This window comes from Notolepis coatsorum (assembly GCF_963971535.1).
Source record: "Notolepis coatsorum genome assembly, chromosome: 18".
Taxonomy (NCBI): Eukaryota; Metazoa; Chordata; class Actinopteri; order Aulopiformes; family Paralepididae; genus Notolepis; species Notolepis coatsorum.
In genome coordinates, this window is record NC_140182.1 from 54,937,991 (window position 1) to 54,960,752 (window position 22,762).

Consider the following 22,762-nt stretch of genomic DNA (forward strand, 5'->3'; position numbering starts at 1 on the left):
ATTGGGTGGGACCCAAATCACGTCACCAAAATCAGCCAATGGAAGCGAGGGGTTGCTATGTGCGGGGCTTGTATGTGCAGGGCTTGTAAGCGCTGGTCTGAACGGCTGCAGCTGGAAGCATCTCAAAAAAGGGGGGGGGGCTTGGTTGGTGTGTCAGGGGGGTGGGGGGGGGGGTCTTAGTCCAGGTTCTGTGGTGGCAGGGTAAGAGAGGGGGGAGAGCTGGGCGAGAGTTCAGCTTCCTGACAGCCTGGTGTATGAAGCTGTCTTTCAGTCTCCTCATTTTCAGGGAAGTGAAAAAGCGTTTTGAGGGGTGGGTGATGTCACTCGCGATGATGTCCTGGAGGGAGGGGAGCTGTTCTGTGACCGACCGTGCACTAACATAATACCTGCCTCTTTTGTCCAGTTGTATTACTGTGTGGGAAACTACGAAACCTAGTCCAGGTTTAATTTCAAGTTTATTGTCATCCTCTCCTCACAGGTTGTGCAAAAAGCAGAACGAAATATAGTGCTCCCTCCCAGGACCCAGGGCCATAGTCATTTGAAGAAAGAAAACGCATAAAAACAAGAACAGTCGATTAAAACATAAACGGTAGTTCAAAGCAAACATATCGCCAGATGCTGAAACTTGGTGTGCGGGGCGCCCTCTGGTGTCCTGAAGCAGCACTGTAGGAAAGGGGTAGACTGCGGAGACGCTCTCTGATTGGCCACTGACATGTGCGCCCAATCGCGTGACGAGATGTGTCTTTGCCCATTTCCGCGTCGAACAGCAGCAAACTACCTAACGCCTAGTTTATCACTGGTTAAGCTTAGGCGACACTTTCGAAGTTGGTTAAGGTTAGAGTTTGGAATCAGGGCTGGTGTTCTATCGCCCTGCTCTAAGACAAACTCTAACCTTAACCAACTTCGAAAGAGTCGTCTAAGCTTAACCGGTGTAGAAACACTGAAACAGGCGTCACACGATTGGGCGCATCAGAAACGTCAGTGGCCAATCAGAGAGCGTCTCCGCAAAATGCGGCTACGGAAAAAAATAACGCACACGGGCGTTGGAGCTAGCTAGCTTTCAGTTGCTGTTACATTTTTAATATCTCTCTTATTCTCACAAGATGGATAATAATATACACATTCTGAAAGCCTTGGTCAATGAGCGACTACACGCGGCTGCCGAGGAGATATGTGGGTTTTTTCAAAGTACTGTTATCAAGTACGAAGAGGAAATCGACCGACAGCGCAGGCTTTTGGACGTTATTTCAAACCCTGAAATAAAGCTATGTAGAGAAGGTTGGTGAAATGTTGAAGTTATTTCTGTTTGGCGTTATGTTGTTGGTTCTGTACGTTGAATGGTTTATACCGTACTATCTGATATAATTCCTCAACGACCACGCTATTCGTTTTAACGTGTTTGGGACATACAATGAAAGAATCGGAAGAAAGGCCCGAGCCTAGAGAGGCAGCTTGTTATGCTTCCTGTATTATGGCCAGTCTAGTTAGCTAGCTAGTCTACGTCTAAATAACACATTAGTTGAAAAAGCTTTATTTTGCGCTTAAAAACAACAAACCAAGTATGTTGTTAACGAATCTATCCAGTCTAATGTAGATTTGTATCCGGGTGTGTAGTAATGCATCTTCCTGCACGGATTCTTCTAAATCCATTTAACCACGTTAGTTCTCAAATAGATGAACGCTAGAGAGTGCAGTGTCTCTAGTACAGGGTGGTGGTACAGACCCGCCACCCTGCAGAGCACGACCCCGGTCAGACCTGCTCTGCTGCTGGCTCTGCAGACCTGACTGAACCTCACGGGACCGACACACTCGCACGTTTGAGAGCGAAGCGCTGCAGTTGAATTCTCATCATATTGCCCCAGAAAATCCCCATGTCGTCGTCACCCACAAGAAAACGAAGAGACTTGGATCAGTAGTTTCTTACTTCAAACAAATGTATTCCGACAACCTGGATTTATAAAGGAACATATCAGTCGGGAAGACGCTAAATGAATGCTGCCTTAAATACACTTGTGCAATGCATATCAAAAATAAAAATGATATCAAAAGCATGAAGGTAGGCTATGCAATGCCCTGTATGCAGATTTTCATATTCTTTATTTAAATGCATTTGATTAAAAGAAAAATATGAACACTTGATTCGTGTCAATTTGTAGTGTTGGGGTCGTTATTCTTAATTGATATCAAGACAAATGAACCTGCACAATATTAGCAATGGCATAGTGGTTTTAATTGCAAGATTAAATTATGCATGTTATACACATTCTGTTTAATAAAAGATGTCTGTCGGCTGTCGCTGCTGCTGTAGTGAACTCTGAGCTGTCTGAAGCTTGCTCGCCTGACTGCAGATCGGCTAGTAGCCTATTTTGTGGCGAACCATCAGTCATCTCAAACAAGCCTAAAGTTGTCACACAGCTACCGTGCTGTTATCATAGAGTTGAATATAAAAACTAAACCTGTAGAGTGATGCCTGGGGTACTAAAAACACACTTCTTCAATCAATATCTGAAAAAGACTAACCTCCATACTGTATTTTACAATCATGCACTTTGCTACAAAATCTTTCTTGGCTGGGCGCCCCAGTGGCGAACCACATAGCGCGCTCAGCCGCGACACGGCCGTCGTTATTTTAAGACCTCCGAAAGTCGGATTTAAGACATTTTAAGACAAATTAAGGCCTTAATAGTTGATAGTTGAATTTAAGACTTTTTAAGGTCCCGCGGACAGTGGACACCCTGTAAGCATCTGCATAGCGCGACCTGTGTAACGTTAAGTAACTTGTGTTCGGCGGGGAAAGACCGTTCCATTTGTAACACAACTCCAAAGAATAACATCCAAATGATCCCGATGCGCGTTTCCTTCATTCCACAGCGCTGAGCGTGCAACGTATTTCATTGATCGATCTGACAACAACACAACTTGCCCTCACTACGCCCCACTGCGTACCGTTTGCGTGAAAGGAAAAAAAAAGCCTGACTTTATCTCCAGTTTCTTAACTATTAACAGCGGAGCTGTTTTGTAATCTTCACTCTGCAAGTAAATGATTTTTCCGGTTCGCACACACACATATTATTTAGGGCCAAATACGAGGGAAATGCTCGCACTGTAGAGCATATATATAATTAGTAAACTGTCGGGGGCTTTTATTGCCCCCCTTAACTGATTTTCGAGGGCATTTGGTAAATTTTCGAGGGCATTTTGCCCCAAGCCCCCGTTAATTTCGAACCCTGCCCCACACTACTATAACCGTGGTGTCAGAATTCACGCCACACACACACTCGGCACGTAAACTATAAAATAGCGCCGTGCAAGCTAATTATCCTAGCCAGCCAAACTATAAAATTGCTCCGTGCAAGCTAATTATCCTAGCCAGCCATGTTTCCAATGTACTAAATATCCCTAAAATACTCTGTTCCGCCTCAATACATTGCAACGACGTCCACCGTATACCCCACACTACTATAACCGTGGCGTCAGAATTGACGCCACACACACACTCGGCACATAAACTATAAAATAGCGCCGTGCAAGGCTGCAAGCTAATGATCCTAGGCAGCCTTGTTTACTACCCAGAGGTGCAGCGCGGGTCTCCTTCGCTCTCGGCCATCTCCTTCACTGATTGGTTGTTAGTGCGTGTGCTCATATCCAAGCTTGGAAAATCGATATATCGAAACTTTGCGACCACGTTTCATGTTTATTTCGAGGAAATAATTTATTGCGATAGTTATCGTTATCGTTTTATCGCCCAGCCCTACTCTCACCTCACATTTCTCTCAGGGTTCCCCATGTGTGACGCCGTCATCACAAGAGCTCACAGCGGTAATGACCGGGTCCTCTTTCCACACGTTCTTACCTAGCCAGCCTCAACTCAAGACTCAGCTGCTATGCAATTTCCACCCCGATATTGCAAGAAACATTTAATATTATTGTATGGTTGCAAAGAACGCTGAGGCACGTGATGCAATTCACTCTCCTCACCTTCCATTCAGTGTGAATCCTACTCTGTTGTTGTCATACAGTGGCAGAGACGGCCCTCTGCTCGCCAAACACATCCTTTCCACTGTCCCTCCGTCCAAACTGATAAAAGGGGTCTACTCCAAATATTTCTTGGTCCCCGGCTGATTGCAGTGAAAATGTTCAGAATGTTGACAATCAAACACACCTGCTGTGCTCAGTCGGGCAAGGAGACTGGTTCACCTCAATCAATAGACCTGAAAGACTCGTATTTTCACATCCCCATCTTTCCTCCTCACAGGAAATTCATACGTTTCACCTTTCAGGGGAAAACGTAGGAACATCAGAGAATGCCTTTAGTTATTCTTTAGCCCTTAGAACTTTCACCAAGTGCTTGGAGATGGCTCTATTTGGCTTGATTTGATGAGGGAGCATATTTCATGGACTTGACAAAGGACTCTTGGTCGGGCTGCAATTGCAGTAGGATCAGATAATTTTAGGCTAAAAGTAAAAACAATTAACTGACAATTAGCTTAATCCATGTCAGAGAGAGAGAGAGACACCTATAGCAGTGGAGAACCTCCATTCTGGCTGCTTTGGGTTGTTCACACTGAACCGAGCAAAGACTGCACAATGCATTGATTGATTGAACATTTTATTAACAGATTGCAGATTGTGTACAATACAGTACGGCTCAATACACAGAATTGTTAACACTTTGGGACTCGTTTCTGGGCCTAAGTCATTCAGTGCCAAAAACGACTTAAGTCCTTTCTGGGTCGTTTTTCCTTTTTTTTGATATTTTTATTCATTATCCACCCAGGATAATGAATGTTACCACAGGGAATGAGTCTGAGGTCGCCAAGGTGCAATACCGGCCGCATCCCGCTAGACGGCGGTATCGAGCACCCTTTGTAACCTTGTATCTTCGCCTGTCGGACGGCCAAATGTCTCGGGTTTAATTTTTCCTTGTCGGCCGAGGCGAACGGTTGTCCCGGTTGCGTGTAACTGTTCCGCAACAGTAAGTGACTTCCGGGGTAGGCCTGATTGGCCCCGACAGGCACGTGACGCGCAACTTTCTCTGCCGCGCGGCACGCTCCGCGGAGCCGAGCGGCAGAGCTTACGGAATTACGTAACCGTCCAAATACGCCATGACTCTCATTCGGCGCTATAGCTCACCTGGCAGAGCAGCGGTCCTGCGATCCTGCGGTCCGTTGTTGGTGAGTTCGAATCCCATCAAATCTTTTTTTTTAACGTGATTTTTTTTTTTAACATGTATTCTTTCGCCGGTTAAGGTTAGGCATGGTTAAGGTTAAGGTTAGGCATTGTTTCGGAGTTGGTTAAGGTTAGAACGGTTAAGTTTAGGCGCTGTTAAGGAGCTGGTTAAGGTTAGAGTTTGTCTTAGAGAATGGCAATATTCTTTCTATGGTTAAGGTTAGGCATGGTTAAGGTTAAGGTTAGGCATTGTTTCGGAGTTGGTTAAGGTTAGAACGGTTAAGTTTAGGCGCTGTTAAGGAGCTGGTTAAGGTTAGAGTTTGTGTTAGAGAATGGCAATAGACAGCCTATTTCCGCGCGACAGCTCTCAGCAGCCTCGTTGCGCGTCCTGAGTTTGCCGCGTCACGTGCCTGTCGGGGCCAATCAGGCCTACCCCGGAAGTCACTTACTGTTGCGGAACAGGTACACGCGTCCCGGTTCTAAGCGCGTCAAATATCCCCGATCCATATGTTGTGGTGGATTATGCCGTGGACCAAATCGACATTGGATGTACCAGATGGCGATCAAACAATTGGAATATTATTTTTGGAATACTCCCGATCACAGGTAAGAACGATCTGACGTCAATTTTAGCTTGATCCTGCAATGCTTTTATACCGATCGGGCTGATAAGCGTTTTTAGTGTTCAATACGAATGCCATTACTGACAGTCAAATAATCAGAAACGACCCCCCCCCTTTCATGCATTCATGATGGGACATAATACCTATGACATAGATATGATTTCGGAATAATAGCATGTACAGGCAAGAAATGGCAACGTCTTCTATAGTGGAATTGGCGTATAGGGCTATATCTCAGCATTTCATGAATTACCCTAGACCGCTCTAAAACCATACTTATATTCACCACGGTATAACACGGGAACGTATGGATGGAAAAATGTATTCTTTTTCACATATTGAACGATAGATAGGTGATGTCAAATGGGCCATAGTATTGTATCCATAGCTATAATATAGAATATAGTTATAGCTCTACAAACAAGGTGACGGATCCCTATCTATCTAGCGGTGGCTTTTTTTTTTTACCTTTTTTCTTTTCATGTCAACGTTCACACGCACAATATATGCTTACCTAGGATTTGACTTGATTCAACAACAAAGCAGTTGGAGCAATGGCAAGCCGAAAACGGTCGAAATTGTAGTTATTTGAAGTTAGGATAATTTTTTTCACGACTGAGGTAGGTAAATACAGAAAAAAGGTACCGTTGGGTACCAGTATCGATTCACAGGTACTACCGGTACCGTATCGGTTCAAATGTGAAAGGTACCCATCCCTAGTGATAATGTTACCCAGAGATTTAGTGTAGAGGGAGAAGAGAAGGGTCCAAGGACGAGCCCTGGGGGACACCCGTCCGCAGGGGGCGGGTGGCAGACAGGGTCCCTCTCCATGACACTTGGTAGGAACGGTCATTGAGGTATGATGTCAGCCATGTCAGCGCAGAGCCAGCCACTCCCATTCCTGCGAGGGACGCAAGGAGGATCTGATGGTTGACTGTGTCGAAGGCTGCAGATTAGGGGTGCACCGATGTATCGGTCGGGTATCGGTATCGGCCGATAAGTGCCTTGTTGACTGCAATCGGCCGATAAGCTCGAATGTGCCGATGGCAGTAGCCGATAAATATCCATCAATTTGTGTAGCGTCAAAAGACAAAAAAAAGTTCACTCGCGACCTACCTGCACAACGCCGTCCCCCCCACACACACACACACAAGCTACTGCAATCAGACACATCATGTATAGAAAGGCTTTGTTTTATAACATTCGTTGCAGTAAAATCATTATGCCTCGGCGGAGCTAAAAGCTAAATGTCGGCCGCGCCGTCACGGGGATCTAACGTTGTTGTTGTAGAAAACCTCTCGTCAAATTCAATGGCGGACAAAAGCGGAAGTAAAAAATGTATACGCGCTTGCCGATTGGTGGTGGTAACAGCAGAGGCGGGTGCAAGCGGTGTGTGATGTAATTGGCAGAATCGACTGTCAATCAAAATTTCATTGGTTGAGAGCTCTGGTTGAGACAATAGTATCCAGCTGCAGCCCGGTAGACCAGGGGTTCTCAACCTTTCTGCTGCCAAGGCACCCCTGTGTCCAAAAAAATATTCCAGGGCACCCCTACATACGATAAAGACTTTTCCGGTCCTGTCTTTTTTGCTACAATGATGCCAAAAGTGCTTGCTTTCAAAATAACGTTTATTTAACCCATTGAAACCGGGAAACACATTTGTGTGTATATGCAGGCTATATAATGCATTATTAGCAGGCGTTTCAGGTCTAAATGTATAAATAAATATAGCAATAGTGTGACCATTTCTCAAACAGAAAATCATGTATTTTTTTTTTAAATACAGAAAAGGATCACTAACGTGCTATCTGTTGCAGCTGCACTGTTTTCCATAAAAATAACATAGTATGACCATTTCTCAAACAGAAAATCATGTATTTATTTTTTTAAATACAGAAAAATATCAAAGTGCTATCTGTTGCAGCTGCACTGTTTTCCATAAAAATAACAGTGTGACCATTTCTCAAACAGAAAATCATGTATTTATTTTTTTAAATACAGAAAGATATCAATAAAGTGCTATCTGTTACAGCTGCACTGTTTTCCATAAAAATAACAGTGTGACCATTTCTCAAACAGAAAATCATGTATTTATTTTTTTAAATACAGAAAAATATCAAAGTGCTATCTGTTGCAGCTGCACTGTTTTCTAAAAAAATAACTAGTGTGACCATTTCTCAAACAGAAAATCATGTATTTATTTTTTTAAATACAGAAAAATATCAATAAAGTGCTATCTGTTGCAGCTGCACTGTTTTCTATACAAATAACAGTGTGACCATTTCTCAAACAGAAAATCATGTATTTCTTTTTAAAATACAGAAAAATATCAATAAAGTGCTATCTGTTGCAGCTGCACTGTTTTCCAAAAAAAAGAACTAGGGTGACCATTTCTCAAAATGTCTCGAATTATAAATAAATACAGAAAATAAGCACTTGTGGACATTTCTAGCTCAGTGTGAGGTCTGCTGCTGCTTCTGGCTAATGATACGGTCAATATGTGGGGAGATCGATGACAAGGCAACACGCATGTCATCCTCGAGGCTCAACTTGGCCCTATATTTGGTTTTCAGAGCTGTCATGGATGAAAATCCAGCTTCACACAAATATGTGGTGCTGAATGGTATCAACACCTTAAGTGCTGCATCATGAGTTACTTGGTACTCAGCACCACACTCTGACCAAAATGTATCCGGGGGCACTTCACCGAAACGAGCTCTCCAGGTGGCATCAGATGATTATCAATGAGTTCTTCCAAGAGTTTGGATGGATATGTGTCAGGAAGCTTCATCTCGATGTCGTCTGTAAAGGGGTTCTTTATCCACAGGTAGGTAGCTACTTCCTCCTCGCTGAGTTCAGGGAAATAACTGTTGAACTTGTCCAACATCCCTGACAAGTGTGCTGTTACCTGGCGCTTAATGGTTCTGAAATCCATGTTTTTCTCCTGAAGGAAGGCATGCAACTGTTTGAACATATCAGTGATTCCTGATGAGGCTCGATTTTTCCACATTTGTAACTTTCTTTTGAAAGCCTCCACTCTTTCATGCTGGGTAATGATGTTTGTGTTTCCACCCTGCATTGTTTTGTTGAGTTTGTTTGTTTCATTAAAGATGTCTGCAAGGTAGCTGAGTTGAGCCAACCACTTCTCATCCTTGAGGAGCTCAGCCGGTTCAGGTTTCTTGTCTGAAAGGAAGGTATGCAGTTCCTCCCTGAGGCTGAACAGGCGCATCAACATGTTTCCCCGGGACAGCCATCTTACCTCAGTATGCATGAGCAGGGAATGATAGTCGGAACCCACCTCTTCACAGAGGGCAGTGAATAACCTGGAGTTTGTGGCTCTTGCTTTAACAAAGTTCACAATGGTCACTGCATTGTTCAAAACTTCGTGGAGCCTGGGATCAATGTCCTTTGCGGCAAGCGCGTCTCTGTGCAGAACACAATGCATTGAGACGGCACGGGGAGCGACAGCTTTTATTCTTTGAACTACTCCGGTGTGTCTGCCTGTCATTGCCGCGGCTCCATCTGTGCACACTCCAATGCAGTTGCTCCAGCTTATTCCATTTGACCTCATGAAATCATCCAGTGCTTCAAAAACATCTTTTGCCGTTGTAGTCGTCTTGAGCTCTTTACAAAACAAAAAGTCTTCCCTTATCTCCTTTTCCCATTCATAGCGAACGTATGAGAGTAGATGGGACATTTTAGACACGTCTGTCGACTCATCTAATTGGATGGCGAAATCATTTCCACAAAGGCGTGCAGCGCACTGTACCATTATATCCTCCGACATTGACGAGATGCGGCGTTTAACGGTGTCATTTGACATCGGTATTTTTGATAACTGCTTGGCCTTTTCCTCTCCAAACAATTCTCTGACTATCTCAGTTGCACAAGGCATAACCAAGGTTTCCCCGATAGTATGAGGCTTTTTATCTTGAGCTATCTTCTGGGCCACGACATATGATATTTTAAGCAGTTTCTTATCCACATCGGTACTCTCTTTAATCCCTGCTTGTGTACCACATAGCTCTTTTGCCTTTCGCTCAAAAAATTCCCTGGTCTTGTCCTTGTAATGGCCATGTTTTGTCTGTAAATGTCTGATTAACTTGGAGGGTGCCAAAGACTTGTTGGATAGCACTTGAGAACAAATGACACATTGTGGTTGTGGTGAGCTTTTGCTCCCAGGGAATACAACAAAGCCATAATTAAGGTAACCATCTTCATATTTCCGACATTTTGCCAGATTTGGTTTAGCCGAACATTTTAGCTTTTTATTATTAACAGCTTCTGTGTCATCATCTTCTGTGTCCAAGACTGGGTCAATCTCAGCGGTCGAATTGGTAATGGAAGGTACTAGGGATGCCCCGATCACGTTTTTTGCCACCGATACCGATCGTCTTGAGCCATATCGGCCGATACCGATCCGATACCGATCGTTTTTGATTAATAATAAAAAAAAATATATATATATATATTTTTTTATAAAATATATATATTATATAATTAGACTTGTAGTTGTATTATCTGCGAGACAACGCCACCACGCAACAAGTCAAAATGCTCGCTATCTCCACTGTCTGTGTGTATACTCTGCTTTGATCAAATCACATTCGGCTCTGCAGATTTACCCTAGGCTCTGCAGATATACCCTACTCCCTCAGCTATCCCCGTTAGTGACTGCGACGCAAGCCGGGCTTCGAATATGCATCGAATGAGTGTTATAAGACATTGATATCAGGAGCTGTCTGTAGCTACTGCTAGCCGGAAATATAACGTTAAGACAACGCCTCAGTGAACTATTTAGTTGAATGGGACATTTCGTTTTGAACAGTGAGCTAAGCTAACGTGAGCTAACAGAGGTATCATACACTAGTACTAGATAACTAGACTATTGCTGGAGCATTTGTTGATATCAGGAGCTATCAGTAGCTAGCCGGCTAGATACCATTCAGTTAGACAATGCCTCATCATGTATTAAACTAAAAGTGAATAGTTGACTGGGTCATTTTGTAACTGTAGCTAACGTTAGCTCATGGAGGTCCCGTCCCACTAGACTAGACTAGACCCGTGTTTACATGCGTGCGGGAGGGCTGGAGGAGGAGCAGACGCGCAGCACTGTGTGCAGTTCCGGTGTCTGAGACAGAACTCAGCGAGTGAGATCTGTTTTGACGATCGGCGAAAATAAAGCATTATCACCGATCACCGATCGCATATTTATACTGATTATCGGCCGATAACGATCGGTGGCCGATCGATCGGGGCATCCCTAGAAGGTACTGAATTGGTATTGGTAACTGTAACCTGTTTCGATGGACGAGTCAAAAACTTGTCCATTTTGTGTGAAAATTCAGCTTTGCGTTTCACGTTGGAAATATTATTCTAGCGAGGTGACGATTGATTATGACATCACATCCTGTCATTCTTTGTTGATGGTCAGCAATACAATGTTGACGTATAAAACAGCTATATATAAATGTAATCTGCAGAGTGCCTTTTACTGTTTATCTGTTAAATACAGTTTTCATTCATTCACATTTTGTATCATAATAATCATAACACAGCAGCTGATACACTCACTTGGTCTGCACTTGGCGAGTAGCCCATCACCGTCGGAAGCGTGACGGTGTAATTAGCACTTTTCAGAAGCTGTGTGATCCGGTCTTGAACTTTCCATAACGTGTCTCGATAAATCCATTTGATTAGATCCAGCACTGAATGTATTTAGTGATTATTATCACGACAGCCGCTTTGCATTTCCTTGATAACGGACCAGAGCCGGCTATGTAACAGAGATGGGACCCGTGATGTGACATAGGGCTGGGCAATATGGAAAAAAATCATATCGCGATAACGATATGATAATGTTAATCATATTTCTCGATATCGATAATTATCGAATTGTTATAAGTATTACCTCTTTTTTTTTTTTTTTTTTTTTTTTTTAACAACAGGTGTATGTTTATTTTGCAGCAATTCTTTGTCATTGCCGCCATCTTTAGTGTTACATCCCCTCACACTCCAGTTCTCAGGCTGCAGCTGGTTTAAAAGCTAAAGTAAACCGGCTTCTCTGCTGGCTGTGGCTCCAGGGGAGTTGAACAGTTCTGGCTCTGCTAGTTTATTTTAGATATTTTGGCGCTTTTTTGGTGGAGACTCGTGACTGGAGTCTAGTTCTGCTAGCACACATAGCCTACTGTGTACAGACGGTTTCAAACTGTATTTTAAATTAGAAAGTAGGGCTGTCTTAAATGCTTCGAAGCTTCGAACGTTCGATTCAATGGCACAAGCTTCGAACATTAAAAAAAAATCGAAGTTAAAAAAAAAAAAAATTCTAAAAAAATTATTCACTTTTTTTTTTTTTTACTTCGATTTGTGTGTGTGTGTGTGTGTGTGTGTGTGTGTGTGTGTGTGTGTGTACTACCCATCCCAGTTAGGACAGCCGAATCCCGTCCAATCTTTCGCCGTCGACTAAAGACTAGAGCTGCCGCGGTATTGATTATTTCCTTACCGCACAAATTTGCAAAATATTTCCTACCGCCGCGGTTATTACCGCATGCACACAAAAAAAAAAAAAAAAAAAAGTTTGAATGCATTTTTTTTTTAGTAGTAGTCTACTCTTTATAGCATATAGCCTGCCTCTAGTCTAAATGTCTATTTTTAGAGGATGACTTTGCAGCATGAATATTGTTTGGGATTCGGCAAGCACGCATTAGTTATTGAAAGTGAAACACGGATTCGAAGTTTACCCTCTGGTCGTGCGCCGTTCACTCGGTGTCGCGGGCAGGGGTGGTTACCCCTAACCCCCCCGACCCTTTCTTATTATTATTACTATAAAGTTACTACTTTATAATAAAGGCATTCGTTTTGTGGCATTAACATTATATAGTTATACGTTCAATAACATCAGCGTATTTACCGGACAATAGCAAGGCAAGCAATACTCTATTCATATCTCAGTTCCTTTCTTTGCTCAGAGCGTGCCGAGTTGTCCCATTCTGCGGTCTGTTAATAAAGTTTTCAATCAGACAAGTGTATAGAACGAAGGGCTTTTATTATAACATTCGTTGCAGACAGTAAAATCATTGTGTCTCGTTTAGTACTCCTTAGGAGCGATCGTAGTCCACTCCGGCGGAGAGTTAAAGCTAACGTTATTAGCCGTGTTGTGATGATCTGACATTCAGGAAGTAAAAACCTAATACTCGCTTGCCGATTGGTGGTAACACACTGCATGACGCTACAACGTGTGACGCGACTCTCTTCTGACCAATCAGTGGTCTGCAATGTTTCACGTGACTTTTCTGGTACCCAATAGGGTCGCTTGGAACCTCGAGAGAGGAGTAGGGTATATCTGCAGAGCCGCAAGCCCAACGAGAGGAGGATAATTTATTATTATTATTATAAAAAACAGCGGTGACGCGGTATTCAGCCTACTCTGCGGTGGCCGTGATGTAACAGCGATACCGCGGTAATGCGGTAATCGCGGCAGCTCTACTAAAGACTCACTTCTTCAACCATTATCTGAAATGATAAAAAAAAAAAAAAAAAAATCTAACCGTGACTAACCTTGCACTTGTCCTAATAAACTAACCTACACTGTAACACGCAACACTTTGATGAACATTGTTACTCAGCTGATAGAGTTGTACCCTTCTTGCTGTCTTGTCGTACAGAACTTGTAAGTCGCTTTGGATAAAAGCGTCAGCTAAATGACTAAATGTAAGTGTGTGTGTGTGTGTGTGTGTGTGTAGGTGTGTGTGTGTGTGTGTGTGTGTGCGCGCACCTTGTAGAATTCCACACATAAGAAAGAAAGATACTGGGATGAATAAACAAAATAGGAAATAAAATGTAGAAATGCATGCAATACATAAATAAATATGAATCTCCATATATGAAATATAACATTTAGATAAGGTGCTACTGAGATGTTTTGGTGAGTTCTTTGTTTTTTTGTGGAAGTTGCCCTTCTTAAAAATGCATGAACATTCACTGATAATTGGTCTGTAGTGGAGTCTACAAGGTCTACATTGCCGGACCATGTAGAATCCGGACCTTGTAGACTGACATAATTCTGTGCATAGTTTAGTCTACACAGGCCATATTTCAAATAATCAAAATCTTACTTCATTCATCTTAAACATTCTTGATTTGGGGGATTGGTAGTTCCCATGAAATCTGAAGTTGTTCAAACGACAACAGCGATCCACCTTGAATTAAATCACACAGCCGAGTGAAACCTTGTTGGATGCGTCAGTCACGAAAGGGGCTACTTAATTAATTAATCCAACCCACTTTATTTATAGAGCACATTTAAAAACAACAACGTTTACGAAAGTGCTGTACAAGTCCCACAACATAAGATAAAAAAAAATTAAAATTAAAAAAATAAAAAATTTATTTTTTTTATTTTTTTATTTTTTAATATATATATATTTTTTTTATCTTATGTTGTGGGACTTGTACAGCACTTTCGTAAACGTTGTTGTTTATTTTTTTTCGAAGCTTCGAATTAAAATCGAAGCTCGGCCCCGAAGCTTTGATTGCCAAAAAAAGCTTCGAAGGTCAGCCCTATTAGAAAGCAAACAAAATAAATGGACAAGAGAAAAATAAATCTCAATTTGGTCAGTATTGTCATTTGGACAAGCAAAGCCATTACTTTAAGTTGCAGGCAAGAAAGACAAGTCTGTCCACTGTCTCTGGTTTTAAAACTACCCTGTTGCAGGTAAAAAAATATATATATATATATATATATTAAAAAAAAATTGATTATTTCGATATTCGATATCGATTATTAAAATATATCGTGATATTTATCGTTATATCGCCCAGCCCTAATGTGACGTCACACGAATGCGACTGCTCTGGAAATGCGTTGGAAAATCTGTTGGTAAAAGCAATGACGCCTGCCGCGGACGTTAAGTTGGTGAAATTGCTATAATAACTTTACGAAACGTGTGAAGACATTTTGATCGATTTCTTTTTTAGTTCATGTTATTAGATTAGGCAATTATTGTATACACATGAAGCACTAGATAGACTATTTGTTTAGTTAAATAGTTGTCATTCTATATTCTTAAAGAAACATTCCCATCAGGCATCTCGCGGCACCCCTGGCAGCTCTCCGCGGCACCCCTGTGTGCCGCGGAACCCCTGTTGAGAACCGCTGCGGTAGACCATACTGGCAGAACTAGTATCTAGCTGCAGCCCGGCAGACAGGGAGCGAAATTAACTTTTTGACTCACCGGCCAGTGGCGGGTAGATGGGAAGAATCTACCCGCCAAGCATATTTCTTACCTGCCAACTTTTTTTTGATAAAAAAAAAATTATTATTATTTTATATAATTTTTTTTAAAATAAAATATATATATTATATAATCATACTTGTGATTGTGTTATCTGCGAGACATCGCCACCTCGCTGTCTGCAAACAGCTCCACTGTCTGTGTGTATACTCGAGTGGCCTCCAGCTCCAGCAAGGATTCTCCGGCGCTGCAGCTGGACCCTAAAGGCTACATTCAGCATGCAAAAGGATTCTCCTGAGCTACAGCTGGACCCTATTCAGCAGCCCTCACTCATGCGATGTAAGCCAGGGACTCGAATACGCATGTTGTTGTAGGACATTGATGTCAGGAGCTATCTGTAGCTACTGCTGGATGGCGTTGGGACAACGCCTCAGTGAACTATTTAGTTTACTGCGACATTTCGTAGTGACTAGTGAGCTACCTAGCCAACGGAGGTATTATGCACTGGACTATTGCTGGAGGATTTGTTGATGTCGGGAGCTATCCGTAGCTAGCCGGCTGGATAACGTTACACAATGCCTCATGTATTAAACTAAGTGAATAGTTGACTGGGTCATTTTGTAACGGTAGCTAACGTTATCTCACGAAGGTCCCACACTGACTAGACTAACGTCACGGTGAGGCAATAGCCTCTGTTTACATGCAGGCATACAGGGGTAGGAGCAGCAGCAGTGCGCGGTGAGCTGCATGTCTGTGCTGAGACAGCAAGCGAGAACTCCGCTAAAGAATTGGATCATGATTTTCGGTTTTCACATGACTATTTGATTGCCCGCCACACGGCGGTCAGACCTCTCAGTGGGAGGCGCCAAACGTAAAAACTGAGCGCCTGGCGCTCTCTAGTTTCGGTCCCTGCTGGCAGACCATACTGCGGTGTGACTCTGGCTTGTTTTAGGGAGGTGGGGACCACCCCCGAGTTGAGGGAGGAGTTGATGGTTGCAGTTAGGAATGGGAGGATGTCTGGTGCTATGGTCTGGAGGAGTGGGGAGGTTAACTGATCCAGCTGGCATGTGTAGTGGGACGGTTCGACGCTACCAGTTTCAGGGTCTCGCCGTCTGTAATGGGAGAGAAAGATGACAGAGTGAAGGACGAGGTTCTCGGTTCAGTATTTGGAATGGGTGGGGGTTGGGAGAATGAGCTGCGGATGTTCTTTACTTTTTCCTCAAAGAAGATCGCAAAGTCTTCGGCAGAGAGAGATGAGGGGGGTGGGGTGAACATTGGGGTGAACTTTGATGAACATTGTTACTCAGCTGATAGAGTTGTGCCCTTCCTGATGACTTGTCGTACAGAACTTCTAAGTCGCTTTGGATAAAAGCGTCAGCTAAATGACTAAATGTGAATGTAAATACCCATTGTTCAATTAATAAACTGTATGCCTCACTGTGTGGAAGAGACTGGGATCATTCTTTTGTCATCATCAGGCTTGACTTAAAACATTACTTTCCTAACTTAGTGAAACAAAATGTAACAAATTAACACATCGATATAAATGTACTGAATTGTTATTTATTATTTTATTTCTTATTATATTCTATATATATATCAAATAAATCCCATATATATATATTTTTTACCAGCTATTTTTGTGATATCGGGGCCGATATCAATATTGGATCGGTGCATCCCTAGTACCAATAGATACCTTAGGTTGTCTAGTTTCATATGATATCTAGGGCTGACCTTCGAAGCTTTTTTTGGCAATCGAAGCTTCGGGGCCGAGCTTCGATTTTAATTCGAAGCTTTGATTAAAAAAAAATGTATATCTTATGTTGTGGGACTTGTACAGCACTTTGGTAAACTTTGTTGTTTTTAAATGTGCTCTATAAATAAAGTGGATTGGATTAATTAATTAAGTAGCCCCTTTCGTGACTGACGCAGCCAACAAGGTTTCACTCGGCTGTGTGATTTAATTCAAGGTGGATCGCTGTTGTCATTTGAACAACTTCAGATTTCATGGGAACTATCAATCCCCCAAATCAAGAATGTTTAAGATGAATGAAGTAAGATTTTGATTATTTGAAATATGGCCTGTGTAGACTAAACTATGCACAGAATTATGTCAGTCTACAAGGTCCGGATTCTACATGGTCCGGCAATGACCTTGTAGAATCCACTAGAGACCAATTATCAGTGAATGTTCATGCATTTTTAAGAAGGGCTACTTCCACAAAAAAACAAAGAACTCACCAAAACATCTCAGTAGCACCTTATCTAAATGTTCTATTTCATATATGGAGATTCATATTTATTTATGTATTGCATGCATTTCTACATTTTATTTCCTATTTTGTTTATTCATCCCAGTATCTTTCTTTCTTATGTGTGGAATTCTACAAGGCATGTAGGTGTATATGTGTTTGAGGATGATATCCTTCAAACAGGCAATAGTGATGATATAATTTGGGCAGTGCTGAGCTGGGTTACTTTCCGCCAGTGTATTTGTCCGCCCCCCCGGCCCCACCCAATGGCCCCATGCACACACACACACACACACACAAATCGAAGTAAAAAATAAAAATGAAAAGCGAGAGACTAAACCTAACGCTCTTGTTGTTGTTAGCTTACATGCTAACGTGAATGGGATCGACCATAGCATTGCGGCTAGGCTAGCTACCATAGCAGTACAGCAGCTAGTTGAATGGATAAACGTTATTTAACATTGCAGAATGGGTACAATACAATACGGCTCAATACAAACAGTTGTTAAGGGGGGTGTAGAGTCATCAACACAATGTACCACCAAGAGCAGAGAGTTTATGTCTCTCAAAAAGCGAGAGACTAAACCTAACGCTCTTGTTGTTAGCTTACATGCTAACGTGAATGGGATTGACCATAGCATTGCGTCTAGGCTAGCTACCATAGCAGTACAGCAGCTAGTTGAATGGATAAACGTTATTTCGATGGCACAAGCTTCGAACATTAAACAAAGATTGAAGTTAATTATTATTATTTTTTTTAGTTCGATTTTTTTTTAAATGTTCGAAGCTTGTGCCATCGAACGAAGCTTCGAAGTATTGAAGACAGCCCTAATGATATCATAATAACACCCTAGCTTTAAAACTGAGCCTGTACAGCCTCTGAAAGAAAGATCGTCCCACCCGCGGGTCTGAGGATTAATGATTAATTAATTTGATTCAATTGCAAAAGTTTTAGCAAGCTGTCGTCCGCGCAGATCCACACAACTGGCGACCTCCTTCCCTTGACCTACCTTATTCCTGTTCCATTGTTATACCTGACAACACTAAGTAAAGTAAGTAAAGGAGATTTTCTAAATCAGTAATCCCTACCCATACCGCCCAAGTGCACACACATACTTAATTTGAGTAATGACACAATATTTTAAAATATCTTGTTCAAATGGCAAAAAATAACATTCAGTAATAAATAGCCCTACGGGTTAGTGAGTGTATGTAATGTATGATGTTTAATAGCTACCTATTTATATAATATTTAAATTAATTGTGGCTCTAGACTAGAGGAAAAGTCATGGGGTCACCAAAATCAATAGGTTTCTTCCTCTTCGGGTCATGGATGTGCACGGCAAATTTCATGGCAATCCGGCCATTACACACAGACAGTGAAAATACCTCCTTCAAATGGCAAAAATAAATGTACATTCAGTGTAGCCTTACTGGCTAGTGAGTTCATGTTTAATGGCTACATATTTATATCATTTTCTAAATGTTGATGATGATTTGTTTTTTCTTTTGTCTAGATGCAGCCCTGCAGCACTTCATCTGTAAAGAGGAGGTTTCCTCTGAGCTGCAGGAGAGGAACCCCAGTCTGGACCAGGAGGACCAGGAGTACCATGAGGACCAAGAGTACCATGAGGACCATGAGGACCATGAGGACCAGGAGGACCAGGAGGACCAGGAAGACCAGGAGTACCCAGAGGACCCAGAGGACCCAGAGGACCAGGAGGACCATGATGACAATGATGACAATGATGACCAGGAGGACCCAGAGGACCCAGAGGACCCAGAGCCTCCACTGATTAAAGAGGAACAGAAGGAACTCACAGCCAGGAGGGGTCAAGGAGTAGAGCATCTTCAGGTGCTTGAGGAGGCTGATATCACAAAGATGATATTCACTCCTGGTCCTGTCAACAGTGAAGATTATAAAGGGAAGCCACAGTCTTCAGAACTGTATCAAACCCAATTTGAAGAGAATGTAAAGAGAGACCCTCTACCCAGCACCTCAGCTGCACAGATTAAAACAGAACCAGATGGAGAGTATTCCTGGCTCCTCTCTTCAGACTGCTCTGAAACCAAGACCGATGGTAGTGACGAATGGGAGGAGAGTGGAGGAACTTCAGGTTCAAACACATTGAAATCAAAGAAAATGGAAAAAGGACAGAATTTGCTTATCAGCAAGATGTTTAAGAAAGCCGTTGAACATTTAGACCCCACAGAGAACTTCCAACTTCACCTTCAAGCTCAAAGGAGGACATGTAATATTTGTGGTGAAAGATGTATTTGCAATTTGGATTTTCAAAATCATTTGAACCTATCACAGATTAGAGAGAAGCCCTTCAGTTGCGCAGTTTGTGGCAAACAATTTGCTGATAAAGGAAATCTGAAGGTACATATGAGAACACACACAGGGGAGAAACCCTTTAGTTGCACAGTTTGTGGCAAACAATTTGCTGATAAAGGAAATGTGAAGGGACATATGAGAACGCACACAGGGGAGAAACCCTTTAGTTGCACAGTTTGTGGCAAATCATTTGGTAAGAAAGGAAATCTGAATGTACACATGAGAAATCATACAGGGGAGAAGCCATTTAGTTGTGCCTATTGTGGTAACTCATTTCGTACGACAACAACTCTGAAGGTACATATGAGAACACACACAGGGAGAAACCCTTTAGTTTCGCAGTCTGTGGCAAAAGATTTTATGACAATGGAATTCTACAGAGACACATGAAAATCCACACTGGTGAAAAACCATACAGTTGCAGTGTTTGTAAGAAAATATTAATTTGGTTTTCACAAGTAATAAAACCCAATTGTCATTGTGAGAATAGTAGCAGAAACCATGTCTCGTGAGTAGATCTGCTTTTTTAGGCGAATTGTTCAGCAGTTATGGTGCATATGGTACAATGTGCTAGTACATCATTCTTAAAGAAACCCAAAACGAATGTGTATAGTCAGACTTGATAGACTTAACTTACTTAGGGATGCCCCGATCAACGGGCCAGCGATCGGTATCGGCCGATATTCAGTATAAATATAAGATTGGGGAATTCCGATAATGCTTTCTAATCGCCGATTGTGAAAACCAATCGATGACGCGAAAAACATGAGCCAATTCTCAGCTGCGTTTGTGTCATTGTCGCATGTTATCTAACCAAAAACAATTGTCGGCGGTGTGGAACTATTACAAAGTGTCTGAGACAGATGCAACAAATGCCATCTGCAATGTATGCCAGGATAAAATACCTCGTGGGGGAAGCAATGTAAAAAGTTTCAACAACAAATTTAATAAGACACTTTAAGTCCCATCACCCAGAGGATCATGGAGAGTTTGTTAAGCTTACCGCGGAGAGTACAAAGAACCGCTAACGCAAACCACTTTAGAGAGCCCCCGTGCGTATAACCGTGATAGTCAGAAGGCTAAGGCGATCACAAGAAAAGTCATGGAATTCATAGGGCTTTAAGTACCATTAAGTGTAGTCGAGACGAGTACTCTCTCAGCCCCGCTGCACTCTCCCAGACGGTCGCTGAAAGGGACAACGAGCATGCCGTGAAGACCCGCCCTTCTCTGCCTCTGATTCGCAGACTGTGGGTGGGGAATGTGATTGGACCAAAGCATAGTAGACAGACACACAGACAGTGGAGCAGCCAGTCAGACATGCACAGACGCTGCTTGTAGTGGATATAGTGGAGAATTTCGACTCTTGTGTGTTGGCGCTGTCTCGCACATAATACAGATAATACATAATGAAAAGTATAATTTGCTCGGAGTCTGCCAGCTGCTATAACAAAACCAAAAACTATTGGTATCGGCAGTGTATCGGCCGATATGGCTCATAGACGATCGGTATCGGTGGCAAAAAAAACGTGATCGGGGGATCCCTAATATGTTAAACAAGAAACGCATCCACAGTTTAAATGACAAACTGGTAACATTTGTAGGCTTGATTCTGGCATGTGTGATAGGGTTTGGTGATGAACAGCAAACATTCCAAAACAGCCAAACAGTCACATGTTGAAAGACAAACCTTTCCAACATAATGGAGAATGTGGTATTTGTGCTGGTGTTTAAAAGAAGGAATTATTGTTTCATTTATTGTTGGAGTTAATTGTGATAATATACCATGATATGGATCTCAGATATTGGTTGACCAATATGGGTTTTTCAATGTCTGATACTGATATTTAGAGAGGGCAGCCGATGGCCATACGAACAATTGTCTTTCTGATAAAATACAACTTTGTGCTTGCTAACATTAGCCTAAATAAATAGTTTACTTAAATGTAGCCTGACAAAATATTGCTAATCTTTGGATATAAGATATTTCAGTATTATTTCCCTTCATTCTGTAAACCTTGGAGCCATATTTAGCCCCTTTCTGGGTAAGCTAGCATGAAGTGATTGATAACAACGGATTCCTTAAAATAGAGCCCAGGAAATGTGGAAACGTTGGTGGGCCGATATTGACTTATACCAATATTTTGAAAATGCCCAATATCGGAAAACTGATATTGCCGGTCGACCACTGACATCAGGTCATAGGATATCAGTCCTAAGTCAAGTCTTTTTGTGTTTATGTAGATGACATCTGTATGGTAAATAGTAAGACTGAAGGTGAAGTCCCTGGCCATGCCCACTCTCACATGCTCTCTTTAATAAATTCAGTTGGAAAGTAAAGGGTCTCTTGTTTTCTTTTCCATACCAGACTATGGTGTTTCCCCTATTAGAGTTTTAAAAAGTTCATGTTTAACTGGTACTTGTCTCAGTCCATCCATCTTGGTTTTTGAGATACAGGCAATGTTACTTAAATTCTATAAGGTTCGTGTCTCTGTTAAAAAATTATAAAAGCATATAATATGTGAAATTAATTTTTTTTATTTCCCCAAGGGGATCAATAAAGGAATATCTGACCATTTATAAGCTGCAACCCTCCATTGTGAATGTGCTCTCAAAGTAGCATTGAGCTAAATAGTATTATAAGAGCATCTCTACAGCAGAATTCTGCTGAGTCCAACGACACCTCCCACAAGTCTTTAGGACGAGCAGTTAATGAGTTATGAAAGCACTAGCATCATATAGGAGCAGTGGCAAGTTAGAAAACAAACTGCCGGGGCGCCCTCGTGGCGCATACCATAGTGCCTCGCGCACCTACGCGGCCGACCCGGGTTTGATCCCAGCTCCCGTCGTTATTTGTCGCATGTCCTCCCCACCTCTCCTCCCGTTCGACCTCTCCTCTGTCGGTCCTGCGTGGCCAATAAAAGCTGTAAAAATGCTAAAAAAAAAGAAAACAAACTGCCACACACAGGCTTTGAACATTCTGCCATTAATTTCTATGGGGCAGAAAAGTTTAATAATTCTCACACCGTGCACCAAAACATTCCATGAAGCTGCTCAATTCGAGGTGTTACCCACTCTGGAAGAAGTAAAATATTTAGACATTTGTGGGACGGCAGACAGACAAAATACTTATATTAGCTGCTTAGT

The 22,762-nt window shown here is 42.2% G+C and overlaps 1 protein-coding gene across 1 annotated transcript; it reads left to right on the forward strand.

The window, feature by feature from the left end:
* Positions 1-950: 950 nt before the first annotated feature.
* On the forward strand, positions 951-21,905 carry LOC311245695 (uncharacterized protein). The gene is made up of 2 exons (XM_084335638.1): positions 951-1,278; positions 18,798-21,905. The coding sequence occupies exons 1-2, from the start codon at positions 1,104-1,106 to the stop codon at positions 20,006-20,008; spliced, it is 1,386 nt and encodes a 461-aa protein (XP_084191764.1). The 5' UTR covers positions 951-1,103; the 3' UTR covers positions 20,009-21,905.
* The last annotated feature ends 857 nt before the right edge of the window (positions 21,906-22,762 follow it).